This window comes from Chelmon rostratus, chromosome 3 (genome assembly GCF_017976325.1).
Source record: "Chelmon rostratus isolate fCheRos1 chromosome 3, fCheRos1.pri, whole genome shotgun sequence".
Classification (NCBI taxonomy): domain Eukaryota; kingdom Metazoa; phylum Chordata; class Actinopteri; order Chaetodontiformes; family Chaetodontidae; genus Chelmon; species Chelmon rostratus.
The window spans coordinates 2,081,475-2,102,549 of NC_055660.1; the positions used below are offsets into that span (position 1 = coordinate 2,081,475).

Sequence of the window (21,075 nt, forward strand, 5' to 3'; positions counted from 1 at the left end):
AGATGTGTGGACTCGCTGGATAAAATATGCAACGTGCAGCGTTGCACCGAAATCAACAAATATGAAGTGAAACAGTGTCAGCAAACTCAAAACATCCAGTTACTTCTATAGTAGATTATATCTTTAGTTTCAAATGTGCTATTTTTAACATGCGCATATCATCAGGCACGTCACTGTCACTATAAATCCCTCATTGCCTACAGACATGCATGCATATATATACAGTACATCATCATCCATGTGTATCCGTTCAATATTTATTCCTCTTTGCGCTGTTCGTATTGTCTACAACCCAGGAAAACCTGACTTGTGTATATATACATTCGGATTATTTTGTTGGTCATCGGTGCTTCACATACTCGTGTACATAACAGCCGTGTCTATTCTTCACCTTTGTTTGTTCAGCTTTGTTGTTCTTAGCTGTTATATCAATGCCTGTGTAAGAACGCAGAGTGAAATGGAGCCACACTCGCTGCATGTGCACGCATACTCGACCACTCAAGCTGATTCTGATTCTGAAATATATTTCCAGACTCTTCCCTTGTACAAGTAGTTTATCAAATTATTTTTCCGTCAGTCTTCTGAATGTGGTGACTGCACAGTGGAACCGCTCAGGAAAACTACAAGATGACATTATTAATTTAATTTTACGCTTCTGAAGGTCATAAGTCACTCCCTGTCAGTCACTCTCAAATGAGAACGTCTACTTCCTGCCTGAAAGTGAGTGTGGGAAACTCAAAAATAACTCAGGTTCTCTAAGGTGGGAGTATTTTTGGGAATGAGCACAATTCCTAGAGCAAATCCGGGATTATTAATAAATTCGGCCCCCAATCAATATTGTCAGAAGCCTGTGGATATTACCCAGGTTGCCTGTAACAGGATTTAAGCTCATTTTATTTGTTTTAAAATGCTTCAGACCAAACTATGAGCCAAATCCCTAAATGTAAATGCAAATGTGTCAAGCCGAATCTGTCACGCGCTCCCAACACTAAACCTTCAACATCAATGTTCTGCTTCTCCTTCTGCTCGTGTTCTCGAGGTATCCCTCCGTGCAACGGCGCCTGGAGCGCTTTCAGCAGCTCGTGGTTGTTTTTCTCAGAAGTAAACGTCTATAACTAGAGCTCATCAGTTCTGCGCCCAGCTCCGCTCACCGAGACAGATGCTAATGTCCCGTGAAGGCAAATGCCGCTGCATCATCAGTAAACACACGCTTCCTGTCAGCCGCAGAGCCTCTCCGGTCCATTGTGAATCAATGAAGTCTCCAAACAAGAGAAAGTTATAGATCACCCGAGGCTACAAGACTAAGCAAATGGGAATCGCAAAATGAGATTAATTGCCAACAAATGGCGGGCTGAGATGTATCGCTGGCTCCGAGGCAAAATGTTGCAGCAGAGGTCTCACCTGTTTCACATTTAATTTTATTCCAGACTCTGATGTACTGATTGCGATATTATTCATTAAACCTAACTGAGAATAATTCAGTCATATTCTAGTCGTCTGTGATTTTCAGGAGAGTCAGGATGAATCTGGTCACATGTGTGTGAGGAGGAAGCTGTACGAGGGACGTAGCTCACCTGACAAATCAACACTTTGGAGAAGCAGCGGATGAGCATGACCTCAGAGTCTCCACGGCGTCCCTTAAATCTGGACCTCTCCTCTTCGGAGGAATATTGGCACTATAGACTTCAGTGTTATATGTAATAGGCTTGTCACCGAGAATTATTGTCACTAGCGCCATTTACTGCCTAGAAGGAGGGAAAGAGTGCGCGTCTGAATCATTTAAGAGCCGCTGTCCTGTAACGTTATCTTGACCGTTAACTTTTATTCTGACAGTTGCAGACAGGAACAGACTTTTTCTTATTTCACGACTAAATGTCAAACCCACTGATGCGTCTTTCAAAGTTCGTGCATTTCTCTGAACCTTAGATGAAGTCAAAATGTATAATGTGATGTGTGTGTAGTGTATGAGTGATGCAGTTTATGACATGACGCCTCAGTTTTAAAGAGCACCTGCTGGTTCATGGATTAAACACAGTGTTAATATGCTAATATTAAAATCACCTGCATCCTGGCCAGAAAAGCGATTGCCATCTGAAAACACGCTCTCTTTGATTTCTCTTTCCTTGCGTGCCGCACCAACTGGATTGAGTCTATTTTTCTTCTTTTATGATGTCCAGCCAGCAACAGGGTCTGTTTTTCTGGCTTCCCACACGCCGTTCCTGTGGTTACGAGCATGTGGAGTCTGCTCTGAAACAAATGAATGTGAGCCTCTGTTGTATGAGGACATCAATTCTCCACGCCTGATGGCAGAAAGGAGCAGGTGTGGACCGCAAATCACAGGACATCCACCATAACTCAAGTCCATGTGTGTACGTGTGTGTGTGTGTGTGTGTGTGTGTGTGTACTCATATCTACATAAAAGTATTGAGGCAGAGCACATACATACAGACTGACCTCCAAAACCTTGTTTCCAATAAAGGCTGACAAGGTCTATTAGAAAACCATATAACTCATTTAAACTGGCTATAGAGAAAGAAGTCTTTTGCTTTAACGGATCATTATGAAGTAAATTTTGATTGCACACTTTCATGGCTGCAGATTGGTTCCTCCCAGGAAAATAAAGGCTGGTCATTCAGTCCATATCTGCTCCCATGTCTTTATTATAGTCTAAATGAATGGACTCACTCACACATGTTGTCTTCCACCGCCCCCTCCACCCTGACACCAACCCCTGCTGTGGCTACTGGTTTGCACGAAGCAAAACTTAAACTACGTTATTACTCCACAGAAAATTCTGACAATTTCATTTTACCTCTTCAGTTAACATCCGTCTTTCTTCTCTCTTATTTCCAAAGAAGTGTCAGAAATTTGGAATCAAATACAGCGTAAACTGTGTTTTTGGTCATTATTTGAGCCCTGGGAAAATGAAAAACTATCCACTTGTTTTTGCAACAACAGTGACTAACAATAATTCCGCTTGGAAAAGTTGTCCGTTTCCAATTTAACAAAGATAAACCCATGTTTACTTTGAGGCCCTATGAATGGCACCACATGCACTGCAGGTCGAAGAATGATACACTCAGCATTTGACTGTTAACAAGGGTTAAATAAGAGACAAGACCAGGAGTCTGCAGACATGCTAGCTGCTCTGTGAAGCTGTGCTTCAAAAATAAAAAACACTTTTATGATTTCTGAGGCAGAAACACAATTACCATAAGTAAAAAAAAAATGACATGACGGTCATCACCAACACTCAGCCTCCTACTACACTATACTACTACTACTACTACTACTACTACTACTACACACACTTCAGCATATATTGATAAATCTACAAGTTAAACACCTGAGTCTGGTCTGAATGAGTTTCTGTGTTCAGAGAGGTGACGTTTCACGTCCCCGACAACCTCTGCAGTCTCATTTAGCCACCTGTTAGCAACCACCGTTTTTCATGAGTGCAGCATTTACTGACATATTTTATGCCGTGGGACAAAACATGAAATCTCTTAAACTTGTGTTACCACAGATTTTATTCCAGGCATCGAACCAAAAGCCTGCTAAAAAACAACAAAACATTAACTTTGAGAGGAGGGAACCAGAAGTGCAAACTCATTTCTGGGTTTTAGCACTCGTTCCTGCAGCACTCTATTGCCATCTCTAGATCTGTTCTGCTAGCACGGCTGCAAAAAAACACTCCACTCCAGGCCAATAAGCCTACAGTAGTAAGAGCTCTACTGTTATTCAGTGGAGGTGATAAATATGGTGCTCAGCTGTTTGGTATTCGATTGGATTTAGCAGTCTGTTTCTGTAACAAGTTATATAAAACTTCTTGAGTGCGGACCAGAACATGGCTGGAAGCTAAAGTAAACAAGACCTGTTTGAGGTCAGCACAGCCCAGAATTCATTCCTAATATAGTTTAGACAGAGTGCCAGATACTACGCTGTAACTACCCAGGTATACACAAGCTGCGATAATGAGGCTGGCAGTGATATACAGAGACGAGCTGGCAGCGGTGGCCGCTCTCAGGAAATCGTGCCAGAGAAGCTGACTGCAGCTCTTGGCCAACATATTTTACCTTTATAAGGAGAACTGGCTCTCCTCTTCCCTTCCGCCTCATCACATGAATCTGCTGGACTTGGGCAGTAAAGCACAGTGAAGTATGGCAGCACTGAATTTAGGCAGAAGGGGAGGCTGCTGGCCTCAGTTTACAGAGCGCTCCAGCATCCCTCTTGGACAAATCGTCCCTGTCTCTGTTGGTTTTAAAAGCCCAATGTCATTCTGCCTTTCAGTTGGGGAAAAAGAGGGCTAAGCAGCATTTGGAAATAGAGTTTTTAACGTGAAATTCTTTGAGCTATCCCCCAGACGAGAGGTGCATTCTGAAGACATACATTACAGATGCTGCTCTCGAATTTTATGTCACTTCTGCTGAAGTAATCGCTTTGTACAACTGAAAAGGAGCAGCGAAGAGGGCACGCAGTAAGAGACACCGTCGGGAGTCTTCGCTCTGGGTGCCGCATGCAGCCGGCAAAACCATCAAAGTCCCCGGGGCAATGTGTCAGTGTCTGCCTATACCACGCTAAAACCCCCCTGGATTGGGAGTCGGTCTGTTAAAAGTACTTAACAAATACATGCGACCAACAGAGCAAAGCTAATAAGTATGCATTCCCATCAAGCCTGCGTGATTAGAATCAAGCCGCATAATTCCCCCTCGATTTGTCGGCCCTCCTCCTGTGTCTTATTTAAAAGAGGAGGCAGAATTGCTCCTCTTGCCTGTAAAGCACTGAAACCTACAGGGATTAACATCCATACTGCTGAGTTAAAAGACTATATTTCCAAATCTGCCACCCATCCGCCGCCTCCACACCCCATCTTTGCACTGCAGTAACGCATCACTTCCGTGGTGTAATGAGAGGTTAAAGAACAGTCATTTACACTGGCCATTAATAAATAAACAAATAAATAATGTGATTGCTTCTTCTGCCAGAGTACACACATCTCTGCACCCCGTTTCTTCTGCTGCCAGTGGCACGGCCCACCGCTCCTTCCGCCTGTGCAGTTTTTAAACACAAATCTCAGTATCTTAGTATTTGCAAAGCAGATCGTTGCTTCAAGCAGCCCGCTAGCCTCACATTTCCAAGCTAACCCTTGGCTTTATTTATTTATGCCTATCTCCTTTTCTTGCATGCGTAATCTTGCATTTGTGGTTCAAAGTGCCACTTAATCTGTCTGGTTCATGTCTGATAGCACTGAAGAACCCAACAGCAAGCAACCTCTTACTTATCGAGCGGCTGAACAGTTAACACTCAGGATGGACTAAAGCTCTGAATGAAGATGATAAGTGGTGGGAATGCTGGAGAACCATGGAGGTTGTGATTGCTGTGGCATACAACTCCCAGGGTGCAGCAGGTTGCCTGTTTGACAGATGCAGAGCAGAGCGTGGCACCCCTACAGCACATCAAGGAGGGAGTGTGTCTGTGTGGGAGTGCAGCGCCGCCTGCTTTGAGGATATCATTAACTCAAGCACATCAGCACTCTGAGGAATGAAAAACAGCCTCCTGCAAATGCCAGTCGCTGATAGACACGGACGGCCTTCGAGTCACGTTTAAGGACGGCAGAGGAAAAAATATTTCTGTGTGACTTGTTTATAACTGCAGAGCCACTACGGCTTAACTTATTCAGAAAATAAATGATAAAATTAGGCCTGTTTGCCCTCACGCGAGTTTGAAATGCACCTGAAAGGCGGGATGGAGGCGGTACGTGGCGTTTTACAAACATGCAGATACGAGCTGACGCTCTCACCTGGCAGGTCAGAGAAGAGCAGGATGCACTCGTTGAAGCCGTTAGCCAGGAGTCGATCCCTGAGCTGCTGCAATATGGCCACGCCGATACAGAAGGGGAAGGAGGAGTTACCCAGCAGCAGCGTGTCCCACAGGTGGAAGATCTTGTGCAGTGGAAACACATCTGAACACAAATAAACACAACAAAGGGGGAGATTTTTACAAAATGACCGAAACGACAAATCCCTGGAGGGAGGCACAATAGGATCCTGCCAGCAGGACAATGGCATGCAACACGCACACAGTGAGAAAGCAGTTTGGATATAATGAGCATGATTTGCATGTGCACAGCGCATTTACTTAACACGGCTGTATGGCTTTAAAATGGGAAGCTCACTAAGCAATATTGTGCTTTGGCGAGGTTGCCTGCCTGGAGGAATATTTTGATGTGGGGGTGGCAGCTGGGAAAATGTTTCTAGGTGGGTGTTGTTGTGGAAAAATGACAGGAAGAACATCAGGGGGCTGAGGAGCTTTAGAGCGAGGAATGTGCACAGGTTGATTCAAGCCAAATAAAACCACATCCTGATAACGCGGCCCACTGCAGTTAATATTTCAGTCGTATTATTTTTAAAATTTAACGCTTCCTCCCTGTTGAGATTTATTCATGAGAACCAGCGCTGTCCACCTGTTTATATCATCCCGGGGTTTGTTATGGGTTGTGTTGTGTGTGTGTGGGCAGAGTGTGACTGTGGCGAGGCTGAGAGAGCGAGAGCGGCGAGAAAATACCTCGGAGGCTCCGCGCCACATTAGCAGTCAGCTGAGCAGACGGGTGCATGTGAGTGACAGGCAGCGTGTCTGAAAGTGTGTGTGTGTGTGTGTGTGTGAATGGAAGATGACCCTCCAACCTTGTCTCATATTGGATTGGGGACATTAGCAGTCAGAGGGGCACATCTCCTGAATACTGGACTCACACACTGCCTCAGGGGGAGGATAAGGGGTAAAAGGGTCACACTTCACACTCTCTACCCCAGAGGTGGCCTGTGTGTGTGTGTGTGTGTGTGTTTAACTGAAGAATGAAATACCGCTCTGCAAAATGCATCCTTCAGATCAATTTGGCTATAATCAATGTGAATCACAGGTTGTGTTCAGTCTTTAAGACTCTGCAGGTCCTAAGATTTTATCAAAAAGGCAAAAAGTTATTCAAACACTTGTACTGTACGACGGGGCTGCACCTGGAAGACACAGAGGTTAATTGCATACCATTTAATTCGTAACAATAATCTGTGACCCCTGCTAATAGGTCCATATTTCAGAGTTCCAGTGGTGCTCTGTGGAAAGATAAAAGTGTAATGCTGCCATCACCTGACAAACTGCATGCTGACCAGCCAAAGTAAAACCTACATGTACATCTGCTGCAACACAGACGGTGAGATGACTCGTGCATGATGCTAGTTGGACTTTTCCATTATTAAGCAAGCAAATGTGCAAATATTGCTGCAACATTTCTTTTCTTATTAAGACGCTTCTTCATTAGTGTTGCTCAAACTGGGCAGGAATCAGAAACCACATGATTCACAGCTGTAACAGTTTATTCAAGTGATCTTACATTTTGCCTGGCAACATATAATCTGAATGGGTTCTACTAGGATGACGATCGGCAGCAACACCTCAAACATTTAGACATCAGCATCTAATAATTATCAGAGAACTGCAGCACCTAAATTATTCGGCCACCTAGCGACACCTAAAGATCCTTTTCATTTCATTCCCTGAACATTACAAGCATTCTAAACGCTGTCCAATATGTCCGTCCATTTTAACACCATCACCTCGCTCTCACTCGTCTCAGAGCTCACAATCAAAGCTCATAAGTCTCCACAGAAGCTGAACATTGCAGGTGTCACAAAGGTAGCAGATACTGCAGGGCTGCTGTAATGGATTCTATTATGGAGGTGCTTTTTGCTTATTGTGCACAGCCCTGGTACTGTATGTATGGACATAATCTTCTCATAGTGAACAGCTCTGCAAAAAGCTCCACTCATATTTATTTATTTAATTAATTTCTAGGAAAAAGTAGCTGCAGGAGCATTTATTGTGACCCTTACATCGACATTTGGTCTTTAAGTTACATTAAGGAGGAAGAGATTCACGGGCGGTATACAAAATCCAATTTAAAGCACTAAAGATAGTAAAAACAAAGAAGTCTTTAATAAATATGAGCAGCACATCACGCCCTCCTCGAGGTTCTCCTGAGGTAGCAAGCTTGCCAATAAGTGTTGATGCATTTTTTAATGTATGAAATCCATATTTATCAAAGGCTTTTTATTTTTACCATCTTGGAATTGAGCGTCTGGGATTGATTTTGTCTGCCACATGGATCTAAACATACTGATTTGCTTTTTACTGTTGCCTCAAAAATCTCCTCACGAACTGCAGGTTCCAATACATTAATTGTGTATCTTCAGCTGACTGTAAAAACACGACAATGTAATCAATAGTCTGGAAATAGCTGCAGGATAACAACCATCCCAACACCCACAATGGCTTGTGTACTGTTTCTTGTGAAATATCTCGGGCACAATCAGGAGCTGTATTTCTAATTTGGCACATGAATAGTCTTGGTGAGTCACTACTTAGATGCAGAAAACGGTGCAGACTGGCCCACAGGGAGCGCTATAATAAGCCTGTACAGACCACAGCTCAGGTCTGCCACTCTGCTGAGTCACAGAGTCACAGAGACGTGACACTTGGTACACTCCGTATGTGTCTGCATACAAAATACCTTTACCTTTAAAAAAAACTACAGTATAATGTCCACCATCCATTTCTGGCTGGCATTTTGGGAAAAATCTCCTAAAACGGTGTTACACAACACCGATCATCTTAACAAAAATCACAAGTCCATCAGATTAGATGGGAATTACTGTACCTTATTTAATAGGATGTCTCAAAAGACACTATTTAATTAGTGTGCTGTGGAAAATAGCCACTAGATATTGCACTGGAGCACCAGCATCTCGACCACACAGAGCCCCCGAACCAGAAACAGCCAACGTCACCAGAAGCCACCAGACTCCACTGACAAAAACTGTAATTTTAACCCAACGATCATCGGAAAAAAAACGCTTCATTCAAACTCGCCAGAAATAAAATAAAACTTAACAAAACCATCTGTAAATAAATATCAAATATTGAACTCCTTAAAGCACAAATTAAAACGTACACAAAGGGAGCATGACTTCATTCTCTGCTCAGAACACTATTACAACACTATATTTCTATATAGAAAATAGTCATAAATGTAAATGTCATATGTAGAACCTTTCAGTTATTGTGCTACACTATGAAATACTCCAAGTACAAATACAAGTCCTTACATGACATTTAATTGTTTTTATTTACAGAAGTATACACAACGAAATGTAGTAAAGAAGAATGTTCTGTCAGTGTTATTTTATTTTATTATTAGGTCATTACTGCTGATGCATTAACGAGGAGAAGCTTGTTATGATAAGATAAGTTTTTTTATGTAACTCTGAAAAGTAACCAGTACTGGATCTGTAGATGGGAAAGTAGTCGAGTGAAAAGAGCAATATTTCTTCAGAAATGTGGTGAGTAGAAGTTAGTGTCAGAAAATGGAAATTAATGAATAAAGTTAAATTGCATGTAAGTGCAGTACTTGATTAAATGTAATTGTTAGTTGTCGCCACCGCTTTTAAAGCCTCTTGGTTGCAAAGTCAACTCAGTCACACAGCTGATCCTCAGACATGAATCTGTCATTTATATCAGCTGTCATGAATGTGCTGATAGATCAACAATGACGACAGAGCTCCATCCACTGACGTAGGATGTAAGATACAGTTGAAAGCTCAGTGAAAGCCAGTAAGTGGACCTTGAGTTGAGACTGTTTTTTGTAATATTTGGGTTGCTTGTGTCATATCTTACCTCAGGACCTATGCATTTGTGCTTGAAGTCGTTTCAGATCAATCAGCGTCCTGTGGGGAACTACTGGCAGCTACGAGCTAGTTTTAGGTGTGACGACAACAGGAAGCTACTGTTAGCTACAGCTAGAGATCAGCTACAGCTCCACTTACATCAGAATCAGAGTATTTCTTCACTAAAAGATGAGCAAAGAGCGGCACTGGAGGCTTTTCTCATTAGAAAATATGTTTCAGCTCTTCTCCCGGCTGGCTTCGGCAAGAGTCCTACTACAATATCATATGGTCGGTCGATCCGATTGGTTGAAGCTGGCCTGTAATAGGCGGTGATAGACAGATGGCTCATCCAATTGCCTGCCAAGTATTTTCCGAACGTGCACCGCCTCTTTCCGAACAGTTTCCAAGGACGACCTCCCAGATGGTTCAGTGTAACAAACCATCTGGTGCGTCAGGTTATGTCTCATCAGCTTTATGTTGTGATATTTAAATGTATTCAGATAAATACAAAATAAAGATAAACAAAGATGGTGAAAATCTGAGGTAACGTAGGACCGAGCGGCCCAGTCCTTTCCCTTCAGGACTGGAATTAATTAGCGGCTGGAATAAAGGTCAGCAAGAGAAAAAGCCCAGAAAAGCTACAGAACTTGTCCATACTGGAGCCACTGACCTTTTCTCCCTTTTATTGATACCCTAATTGAAGCAGACTCAAAATACCCCCTGAAGGTTTTGTATTATGCACAGTGCCACATCATATCACAGCACAAAGAAAAGCTACTTACGTGTAAACATCGTCAGGAACCACGGAATAGCATAAAGCTGCATGGTAAGAAAAAAAAAAGAGGAAGACATAAGATAACACATTAATTAAACACGTTGCATTCATTTCTATATAAAATCCAGCATGTCAAGACAAATGGAAAGAGCTGAAATGATTGAAGTGCTTTCTGACTGAAGAGACTTCGGTCCTTCAGAACAGCAGCAGCCTCTGAGAAACACAAACAGCAATAACGAGCAAACTGCTGAGTTTGGTCACAGTCGATGGGGAGAAAGCTTACAATGAATCTCATTACACCAATCTTGTCATCCAACCCCCTTTTCCTCTCCTGCTTCACGCTCTCCATTCCACACTTTCCCCAGGAGGAAATGCATAAAATTGAAATTAAAAACTGACGCGCGCAGACTCGCGTACTAACACACACACATGCATCCCCATTCACCACCTGTTAGACCACCTGCCAATCGCTGGCCGCCGTCGCCGGGGCTCTGCGAGATTCAGCAGCGAAAGGGTCTGGAGCAGAGTGTGCAGGAACACTGGAGCTTATCTCAGCCAGTTAATTGATAGCTAATTGCGGGGGAGCTGGTGACTGTTCAGCAGACCTCTTCTGTGCCCGAGAGTGATGAGCTTGAGAGAGAGAGAGAGAGAGCCGCTGCACTCAGAGTCTCAGCCTAAATTTCAGCCACTCGGCAGCAGGACTGCAAGTCCAGCCAGATTGGATTAGTGTAGGTGTAAATGGCATACCCAGGAGCGGAGATGTGGCCAAATTGAGAACGGCCTGAATTAAACCACTGGCCACATGCAATCTGACTCGCTGCTGATGGCTTAAGGCATTGCCGGAATGGAGTCCTTGAACACCACAACATTTCCAGAGATTATGTGCGGTTTCTGCATGCTTGCACAAGATTTGTCTGTTTCTGGAAGACAAACTGCATTAAGCTAGCCATGTTTTGGTTTGCATATATGGGAAAATCAAATCCATTTCATACTGCAGAGACATTTGGTCTTTTAGAGCCGAGGGATTTATTGACTCAGTAAGACAACAGTTCAGAGCGCTCTCTTTAGTTCACAGAGAAAAAGAGGATTTATGGACTGTAAAGTCTAATTACTGGGATTGACATCAAGTATGAAAGCTGTATCAACAAAGCTTGTCCCAGTGTTATCCTGGCCTAACAATGAAAACAGGCACAAAAGGTCGGCTTTGAAAGGCAAGTCAATGCTGGTGGCACTGCACATGCAGTACGTGTCAAGTCAGCACGCAATGAAGAGCCAGGTCTGAACAATGGATGAGCAAGATATTGAAAAAATCTCAATGGGATGTCCGTTCAAGATAAAGCTTCATCTAAAAAAATAGCAGCAACACCTCCAGCGTGCAGGTAGTATCTCTCCTAACGGCCTCTTTTCTGCTTCTTGCTTCACTTGCACCACTTTACAAAAGTAGCTGCAGCATCAGAAACTGCAAGGAGGAGAGCGCTTCAATCCCTGACTCCTCCATGATAAAAAGCCCACTTTTCATTGGCTAATGTCCCACAGGTGACACGCATTCATCAGCACACTAACTGAAACCCCAGAGAGACGCTGGAGACTTTAACCTTGTCACTGTCTGAGCAGAGCTGCGAAGAGGAAAGCGAAGGGCGGGAAGAGGTGGCGCGCAGTAAGAGAAATAAGGCGAGCCCAGCAGAGGACAATCATTAAGTGTGCCTAGAAGACATTAGACGCTGTATAAATCATCACCAGTGGACTGTAGGGAGAACTTGACCCTCACCACAAATTCTGGAAAGGAGGACGTGGAACAAAAAATGTCAATGACAATGGAAAGATATACACAGTGATCTATGAGTGGTCAGCTCCTTTGCCCCTGCTGTGGAGCCAGAGACTGTAATCCTTTCTCACTACCTTTGACTTCCCACTAAAGGTAAACTTGCAATAGAAGACGGTGCTGTTATCCTGCTGTGCATTGACGTCAATGTCTCAGGGCACTTGCACTCTGGGTAACTTACGTCTGGGATGAAGCCAATCTCATTTAGATGGTTGCTTAGCTCTGGGTCATGGAAGGCAATCATTTGGGAGAAGACGGTCAAATACTCTGAAACACAGGCAAAAGAGCCAAAGGTCTATCAATGATTTATGGTGTAGTTTGCAGTTTGGTGTGCTGCAAAGCTGAAAGGAAGTGAGCTCGACCGAACGGGACTTTACTGTCAACAGGAAGCACTCAAGAGGTTTTACACAAGACATAAACATACACACACTAAGCTAATAATGATTGGATTAGGAAATCAGTCAAAAAGCAATGAGAGCTCGTTTTTTTGTGTTTGATATATCTTAACAAAGACACATTTCAGAACTGTTCTGGCTTTTCTGCGTTCTGAATGATCAAAAACATGTTGCAGGTAGACTGAGGCTCCACTGAGCGACCTCGGAAACTAACTCCTGTACATGTGGAGTGGAAACTCCTGCAGCATACCGCTGTGCTGCCACCATTCTTCACGCCGCAAGTCAACAAAGGAGCTCCGACCAGACAGACAAACATTAGCGTGTTCTCCAGCGGAAAGACGCGATAATGGCCACGTTCCCCGCAGAGTTCAAGAGGTGTGTGCAGCAGCTGTTTATTAGTCACGTAAGAATCGCTTGTGACATTTCTCTGCAGGCTTTTCGGTTTCATTTGTTTCTCCTATCTCTGAATGATGTGGCTCAGCTGCAAACGCCATCAAGACGGACTGAAATTAGTTTTCACAGCTTAGGAACAACATGGAGGCAAAATTTAATCAACACTGAGCTGACGGCCTGATGCTCCGTGCCAGCTGATGATAATTTGTTTTTGAACTTGCTCGGACCACGCTCAGAATTTAAACCAGAGTGCACAATCATGATATTCAGTCAGAATCAGGAGAAATAAATAAAATTAAGCTTTCGGATCCAAACACTGGATTACTGTGGAAAACACAGCCGAGCGGTGTAACTTCTCCAGTTTATCGTCTCACCTTGAATCACATGAGAGTTGTCCTTCAGGAAGAAGTTGTACAAGTATTTGGGGATGAAGGCAGACATGCAGGCATATGCTAGAGCTGTAAAGAGTACGACACAAGTATGAGAGGGATCCTAAAAGCACAAAGGGTATGTAGAAATAAAACAAGCTGTTAAAGAGGGCAGAATTCAAATTCTTACCCTCGTTATTGAAATTCAGGTAGAGGAATGGGGCACAAAGTGAATCCAAACCTGAAACAATGAGAAAATCAACAAGTTTTAAAATAAATTTGCTGTATAAGGTCTCACAAGTGCAGCTGCAGGCAAGAAAGGGAGATTACAAGGTGTGACAACAGCACCACCTAGAGTTCAGTCATGTGTAGCACAACAGTGTAAATGACGGAGAGGCAACCAAAAGAAAAGAACTCGACAGGTGAGGCTGAGACAGGTGCACTTACTACTACAATAGAAATCATTCAGTTCAACTCTGTGATTTCAGGTTTAAAAGAACTTAATGACCTCTGAAAATTAAAAATACTCTTCAGAGAAGGAGACAGGACATATCCTGCTGCCATGTATGCACCAACCAGCCACACACACCAATGTCCTAATGCACAAATATTTGTCCAAATTGTATTTTAATGGCAACATTTTTTCTTGAAAATTTCACACCAGTAAAAACCTTTGAATTGAACTGAACTGAAAAAAACATGTTAAGCAAAAAAGGAAAGGGAGAAATAAGCAAAACATCCAGTGAAACAGGTACAGAACTCGACAGACGGTGGGTGACTGACCCTGCCAGTAGACCAGGTCAGGGTGTGAGACCACCCAGGCTTTCAACACGCGCCTGAACTTGATGTGGCCCTGAGGAGACGACAGCAGCTCGTCGTACTGGTGGCAGCGCGGGATGTCCACCTCAATCTGGAAACAAAAAAGGCACCGAACAAATCCATTTGAAAAGTGCCTCAACATTTCACTGCTGTCTCGCTTTGAACAAAAGTTACCTGTCTGTCCGTTGGTATGGGAGTATCTTTGTCAATGCTCTCATATTTGGCTTGAATGTCTCCCTGTGTGTAGAAAAAAAAAGATAGATAAGTGTCTGCACATCTTATCTCAACACAGCGGCGTAATTTCTCTTGTACCTCAATGCCGAGCAGCGCAGCCCACGCCAGACCTCGAACAAGGGGGGGAATATCCACTCTGGCCTCTTTCCACACCAGGTTCTTCTTGTAAGGATACGCCTGAGGACAAAACAGGAAAGAGTATAAATTAACCAGCTTTAACTCAACAATAACCTGTTTAGAATAATAATTAATACAAATACAGAAGATAATATCTGAGCTGAAATGAGGCTCTGACATATTCAGGCAAAAGCATGCTCATGTGTGTAGCATCTCATGAGTGTGTATGTGTGCGTGTGTGTACGGAGACCTTGAGCAGCCTGTCAAAGAGGATGATGCGGATGAGTTGGTACTCGGTGTCTCTCTCGCGAATGATGAGCGGCAGCGTGACGGTGGCCGACAGCTCATTGCTGCTGTTGGACTGGGGCAGACTTGACTGTCTGACGGAGGGAGAAGTAAAGGGAGTATGACATCACCCGAGCCAAAATAAATGACGCGGCGATGTGAAAAACAGCTACAGGAGATGAGAGAACAAAAGTTGGGGATGGAGATGGCTTACTCGTCTTCCAGCAGAGGGTAATAAGCTTCTCCTGCTACATCCTTCAGTCTCTGAAAAGAGAAAACAGAAGCTTGAAAACACAAAAAAGACAGATTCAATGTGGTTGAAAATGTGCATTTTCTTTAAAAAGGAAGGGTGCATTTAACAAAATAAAATACAATGAAGCATTCTTTATGCACAGTTCTGTCAGCGAGTGCGATGAACAAACTAATGACAGCTACAACCCTGATTCAAAGAAGTTGGGACGCTGTGTAAAAACATGACAAAACAGAATCAATGATTTCCATCAAACTGTGTTTCCTGACATCAGTTTCCTGAAGTGTTCCTGAGTCCAGGTTTTAATCTCTTTATCCAATCATGTCGCTCCATCCTCGCTGTGAACCACTGAGCCTTTCAATCATGATACTCTCACCTGTTACCAATCAACCTGTTTACCTGTGGAATGATCCAAACAGGTGTTTTTGGAGCGTTCCACATCTTTCCCAGTCTTTAGTTGCTCCTGTCCCGACTTGTTTGAAATGTGCTCAGCAGATATTTACAAAAATCAACGAAGCTGATGACGTCAAACATTAAATATATTGACTTTGTGATGTTTTCAGGTGAGTTAATGTCTAGAAGGATCAGCTGATTATCACCAGTATTACAGCAGTGTACTCATTTCATGACATGGTGTGAAAATGATCATACCGTGTGTATTTGCAAATCTAATTCTAATAAAGTGCCTGTTTAGCCAAAGAAAAACGTTCTGTTTTCATACCTAATCATTACATTCTGTTTCATTCCCTTCTGAATCGGGTTTGCATGTGGTTGAAATGTTTGTGAAAAGTGATGGTTCAAGAAAAGAGTTCAATACGGGGCATGGAGAGAGTTCAACATATTCGGAAAAACGCCTCCTCAAACCCGAATCCAACGCACGCTGCATTCATTTACACGATCTGAACGTGTCCTGTTGTGTTCTTACGTTTCTGAGTTGGCACAGAGACAGCGTCACTGTAGTGTCGTCAAGCAAGAAACTTCGATCCCTCCCGTGGCCAAATGACTCCCCGTCTTCAAGAACAAAACTACAGAAAGAGGAAGAGAGTCTGAGTAACACCTTAAACTAAACCTGCATAAACCTACCTGTGTATGTGTGTGCATGTGATGTAATGTACTTGGGCAGTGTGCAGATTGGAGGTTTGGACTGTATGATCTCCTTGTTGGTCAGCTCCTTCTCCAGGTCTCCCCCCGCCAGACACCACAGATGGTACACCTCATCTATGGTCCGCTCGGACAGGTAGTTCTCATCGTCGTCTAACAGCACACGCACACGCACACGCACACGCACACACACACACACACACACACAACAGTGAATACCTGCGGGCACAGGTGGCGCTGCAGCACGCACAGTCAAACGAATGCTAAGGTCGTGAGCAGTTGGGGCCGACCTTTGCAAAGGTCACTGATGTCCTCTGGGAGCTCCAGATGTGCACAGCGCAGGGAGGACGAGAACAGGCTAACGGGCTTCTGGAAGGGCGTGTAGAGGCATGAGACGCCATTAAACACAGGGTCTCCCAGCAGCTCCGCGGGGGTCGGCCTGGAGGACACGCACAAAGACGTTATGGACACAACAGAAAAATACACAAACACGCAGTGTGCCTTTTATGTTGTGAGAACAGAGAATTTATTGCATTAAATATTTAGTCATATAAAGTCATAAAAGCTGTTTATGGCAATAAGTCGCATCTGTTTGTTTTGGTATCAGTTCTCTTGTTGGTTCGGGCAGGCTGGAATCCTCTCTGACGTACACGCAGCAAGCTTTTCAAAACCTGCGTGACCAAAGTGTTTGGAAACCGAATGACCGACACCCTCCAACCTGCAGAGACTGTATTTACCTCTTGGATGGAAGAAAAGTCAAGCATTTCCTTAATAACTCCAGAACATTCTCAGGCAGCTCCTGTAAGAAGAGACCACATCAGCACAGACAGGTACAAAAGATCAGCGAGCGCTCACACAAAACTGTGAGTGGGGCTACACCAGTGTGCTGGAACATATTTAAACACATACAGAAAGTTAAAATGTGTGATTCTAACTTATTGATCCATATTAATCTTGTATTTCTAATCATTTCTGGGGATCATTAGTGACGCAGGCAGAGCTTACACACAAATAAGCCATTAGCTTGTACAGAACACTTAGAAACACCCACAGACTCTACTGTCTGTCTGCAGGGCTGAGCATCGAAGTACCGACATCATACAATACATTTGGCCTGTTCGCTTATTTTTCCATCCTGATCCAAATCAGGAGATTTTTCTCACTTTAAACTATTTTTCATTTAAGCAAAGATCTTGGTTTTGGAGCAGTTCAGTATTATTGTTGAATGAAAACATCAAAGATTTCCTCTTTGTTAATGTATCTGATCCTTGAACTCAGGTATTGTTTTATAATTTAATACTAAAACCTTTAAAAGATACAAAGCGCTCACGCTTTGTTAAGACTGATGTGTTATTTAAAACACATTATTGTGATGCCAATGAGCTAATTATCCAGTAATAGCTAATAATCCTTTCCTTTAAAAAAAATGACTATCATCTTCATACAAAAGGTATATTACTGACTAAGGATGAGGCAGCCAATTATTATTACTCTACCTTGATGGTATCCAGGCAACCATGTTCCTCAGCAAGGACAGTGACAATGTCGTCCATGCAACCTGACAACAACAAACAACATCACAGCGTGAGACTCACTGAGATTAAGAGCGTATTGCTCAGCACGGCCAATAATTACGTCCTTTTTTCACTCACCCAAGGTCAGAATGAATTTCAGTCTCTCACTTATGTCAATATTCTGCAGCAGTCGTCTGCCCTGAAAATGATTCACAGTGTTGGAGTTTAAGGCGAAGGTGCTCCGTGAATTCAGGCAAAGGCCAAACAGCGATAAAAAGGCTTCTTACTGCACACAATTCAAAGAGCAAAACCCCAAGAGACCAGACGTCCGTCTTGGGTCCTGAAGGCAGAGGAGCTTCGTCATGGGAAGAATCACTGTGGTGGAAGGAGCCCTGAGCGATCACCTCTGGAGCAAGGTATGATGGGTACCTGAGGCCGTGATCACAGAGCAGATAAACGCATTACTTTGGCTGCTTCTACACAACATCTGTTGTAGACTCCCTGTATTCTCCATAGAATTAAAGTTCAACAGCTCATCACCGGTTTCATTCTTTACTGAGCTTTCACACAGTTCTGCTATACTCTGTCCTGCATGTTATGTTTAAAAGATAAGATGAATGCATGATAATCGCTCACAGTTCTGTCATTAAGTGATGTATACTCAGCTGCTCCTAAGAACGACTTCATATCTGTTTGACAGTTACGTTTATTACATTTTCCATCCAGATGTTTTACTGAAAGTTATGGGTACGCGCCATCATTCCTCTTTTCAATCTGCGAAAGGATATTACACAGAGATACTCGGTAGAACACAAAGGCCTTTGGATTAGGATGAAAGTCCAACGATCTGTTACAGTTCCTGAACCAGGAAGCTATTTTGATGCCCCAAAACCTGGTTTCTATGAAAAAGGATGAGCCATTATGCATCAATGTTATGGTCAATTGCCTTTTTTATGATTTGACTAAGCACAAACAGATACAAGGAAACCTTTGACCCTGAACAGACAGCTCACATAGCAGTTGAGGAATTCCAGAGAAGCACTAATGGACTTTTCACTGTGATGAATGAGGAGAAAAAGACGTACCCAATGGGAAAATCTACATCAGCCCCGTGATCAGTCATGTGATAAAAGCCAAACTTTGCCAGCTTGACATTCCCCTGCGAAGGAGAGATCTATCTTAGAGTGACAGTATTACATCGAGGCGATCATTTCGTTGTCTTTTAATTGGACAGATGTCCACTCGGTGAAGGATAGACATACATGAAACAGCTCAACCCTACCTTGCAGTCCATGAGCACATTGTGTGCGCTGAGGGCTCTGTGCACCATGCCATGTTTGTTCATAAACTCCAGGCCTTCAAGGACCTCATAGGCGACCTGCAGGACCTTCTCTGGGCTAACACGAACAACAACATGATGGTGTGTCAAACTGTCTTCAGGGTCAACAGGTGAGCGGGTAGAGAAAGGACATGATATAGAATCTATCTGCATTTTAGAAACTTTAGTATTAGAAATTCCAATACACTGTTGTTATTGTGCAAACCTTACCTTGGCCAGTAGATGGCAAGGTTAGTGCGCACAATTTCCATGTCCATCATATACAGTATCACTTATAAACAGCAGAGGGTTGAACGATAAGTGCTCACCAGTGAAAACAACAATGGGTTCATCACATAGAGTCTAATTACTTCAGAATAATTAATGGTTAAGGGTTTTAATGAGAATCTCACCTGGCTCTTTTCCCCTGCTTCTGGAAGTCACTTAAACTGTTTTCATAGTGTTCAGTAACAACGATCAGTCGTTCTAGAGAGCAAGAGGAAGAAACCAAAGTGAAGATAGAGTTAGCAAACACTCACTGATACTTATTCAAACTGAGGAACTGTGTTTGGGTGCTACATCTGTATAACAGAATCTAACAAGATCAATAAAAGATGAAGCTGCATGTTCTTTTAAATTTGATGCATTTTTTTCATAAGATTACAAAATAAGGTTTCATAGAGGAGCGGATTCGACGATATTTTGGTGTTTCCACCACAGGAACTTTCTCAGGGGACCAAGAAACTTTAGAGGAGGTAAAAAAACTAAATCTGTATTTTGACTGGAAGAAACAAGGGCTAAATCTAGTTCAGTGCAATTGTTCAAAATAACACGTCCTTCTCCGCCCTGGGGGGCACTTTCTGAACCTTAGTGGTGAAGTTTGCAGGGCTGATTAAAATGACAAGTCCACAGGCTGTTGTTTGTGGTTGCGCTGTACTACAATAGAAAGCAGTCCTACACAATGAACGAAGTGAAATGTGGTAACATGGGAGGGCAGGATATACAAAATGATCAGACCCCCTTACAAAGGACGAGACAGAAGGTCATACCGTGTTTCCCTCTGGAGATGTCCACATATTGGCAGAGTCTGGGGTGAGTGACGGTCTTGAGTATCTGGAAACGTCCCAGGATTTTGATAGAGTTGGGGGTAAGAGGGAGGCCATTGCTCCCACAGACATCGTGAGGGAGAGCAGAAGCAAAGAAGGTGAAGGCTCCCAGCTGGGCGTCTTTGAGGGGCCTCATCTCGCCACCGGCTGGAAGCACTGACAATGGAAAAGAGCTTTCAATACAATATATGAATAATATGCGGTCATATGTGACTATGAACGAGAGACACATACTGTTATGTCAGAAGGGTTTGGTCCATTAACAACCAATTGATCATTTCTGCCATTCAGTGTTAGCCAGGAGGTTAAAAACATGAACTAAATATCAACATCTTAGCCACAGCTAAAGCTGGCCGAGGCCAAACCATCATTAGAGGAAGTGATACTGTCAATGTACGTGCAATATATATTTACACCACATAGTTTCAGCTACATTAACAAGGGAAACAAAACAGTGATGCTGCAGTTAAACCCACTGTGCGTGAGTGTGTGAGTGTGTGTGTAGCTATTAGTTCAGACAATAACTGCCTTAATGGCCCGGGAATAAAACCAATGACGTAATGTGCACTACATCCGGAAAATGTGTCTACTCACGGTTAATGGGGAGGCTGTAAGGTCATGTCGACAGACTGAACGTGGAAATACTGATAAAATATTTTTTGAAATGAATTCCCTTCCTGCCTCTGCGATTTGATGGGAACAGCTGAGTGAACGTGACCAACGACGTCATCTTTATGCGACAAAGTGGTGCACGGAAAACACTACTAAGAACATAAATACGGTTATGGAGTTTACGTTTAAAAATATTTTAAATCCTAAAATCCTGTTCTTGAATTTTTTTTTGTATTTTTTAAGAGTTAGTTTA

The 21,075-nt window shown here is 43.1% G+C and overlaps 1 protein-coding gene across 1 annotated transcript in view; it reads right to left on the minus strand.

Moving 5' to 3' along the window:
• tbck (TBC1 domain containing kinase) overlaps positions 1 to 20,908 on the minus strand; it is a 42,587-nt gene extending 21,679 nt beyond the window's left edge. The window contains exons 1-22 of the mRNA XM_041966070.1: positions 20,805 to 20,908; positions 20,154 to 20,366; positions 19,518 to 19,590; positions 19,069 to 19,183; positions 18,872 to 18,945; positions 18,074 to 18,215; positions 17,925 to 17,985; positions 17,769 to 17,830; positions 17,010 to 17,071; positions 16,563 to 16,711; positions 16,287 to 16,425; positions 16,097 to 16,196; positions 15,136 to 15,185; positions 14,887 to 15,016; positions 14,598 to 14,696; positions 14,460 to 14,522; positions 14,250 to 14,376; positions 13,657 to 13,707; positions 13,473 to 13,556; positions 12,492 to 12,577; positions 10,496 to 10,532; positions 5,801 to 5,962 (exon numbers count right to left, since the gene is read on the minus strand). Of these exons, the coding sequence (XP_041822004.1) occupies positions 5,801 to 5,962; positions 10,496 to 10,532; positions 12,492 to 12,577; positions 13,473 to 13,556; positions 13,657 to 13,707; positions 14,250 to 14,376; positions 14,460 to 14,522; positions 14,598 to 14,696; positions 14,887 to 15,016; positions 15,136 to 15,185; positions 16,097 to 16,196; positions 16,287 to 16,425; positions 16,563 to 16,711; positions 17,010 to 17,071; positions 17,769 to 17,830; positions 17,925 to 17,985; positions 18,074 to 18,215; positions 18,872 to 18,945; positions 19,069 to 19,183; positions 19,518 to 19,590; positions 20,154 to 20,346 (2,059 nt within the window). The 5' untranslated portion in view covers positions 20,347 to 20,366; positions 20,805 to 20,908. The remainder of the gene's footprint in view (positions 1 to 5,800; positions 5,963 to 10,495; positions 10,533 to 12,491; positions 12,578 to 13,472; positions 13,557 to 13,656; positions 13,708 to 14,249; positions 14,377 to 14,459; positions 14,523 to 14,597; positions 14,697 to 14,886; positions 15,017 to 15,135; positions 15,186 to 16,096; positions 16,197 to 16,286; positions 16,426 to 16,562; positions 16,712 to 17,009; positions 17,072 to 17,768; positions 17,831 to 17,924; positions 17,986 to 18,073; positions 18,216 to 18,871; positions 18,946 to 19,068; positions 19,184 to 19,517; positions 19,591 to 20,153; positions 20,367 to 20,804) is intronic.
• Between the last annotated feature and the right edge of the window lie 167 nt (positions 20,909 to 21,075).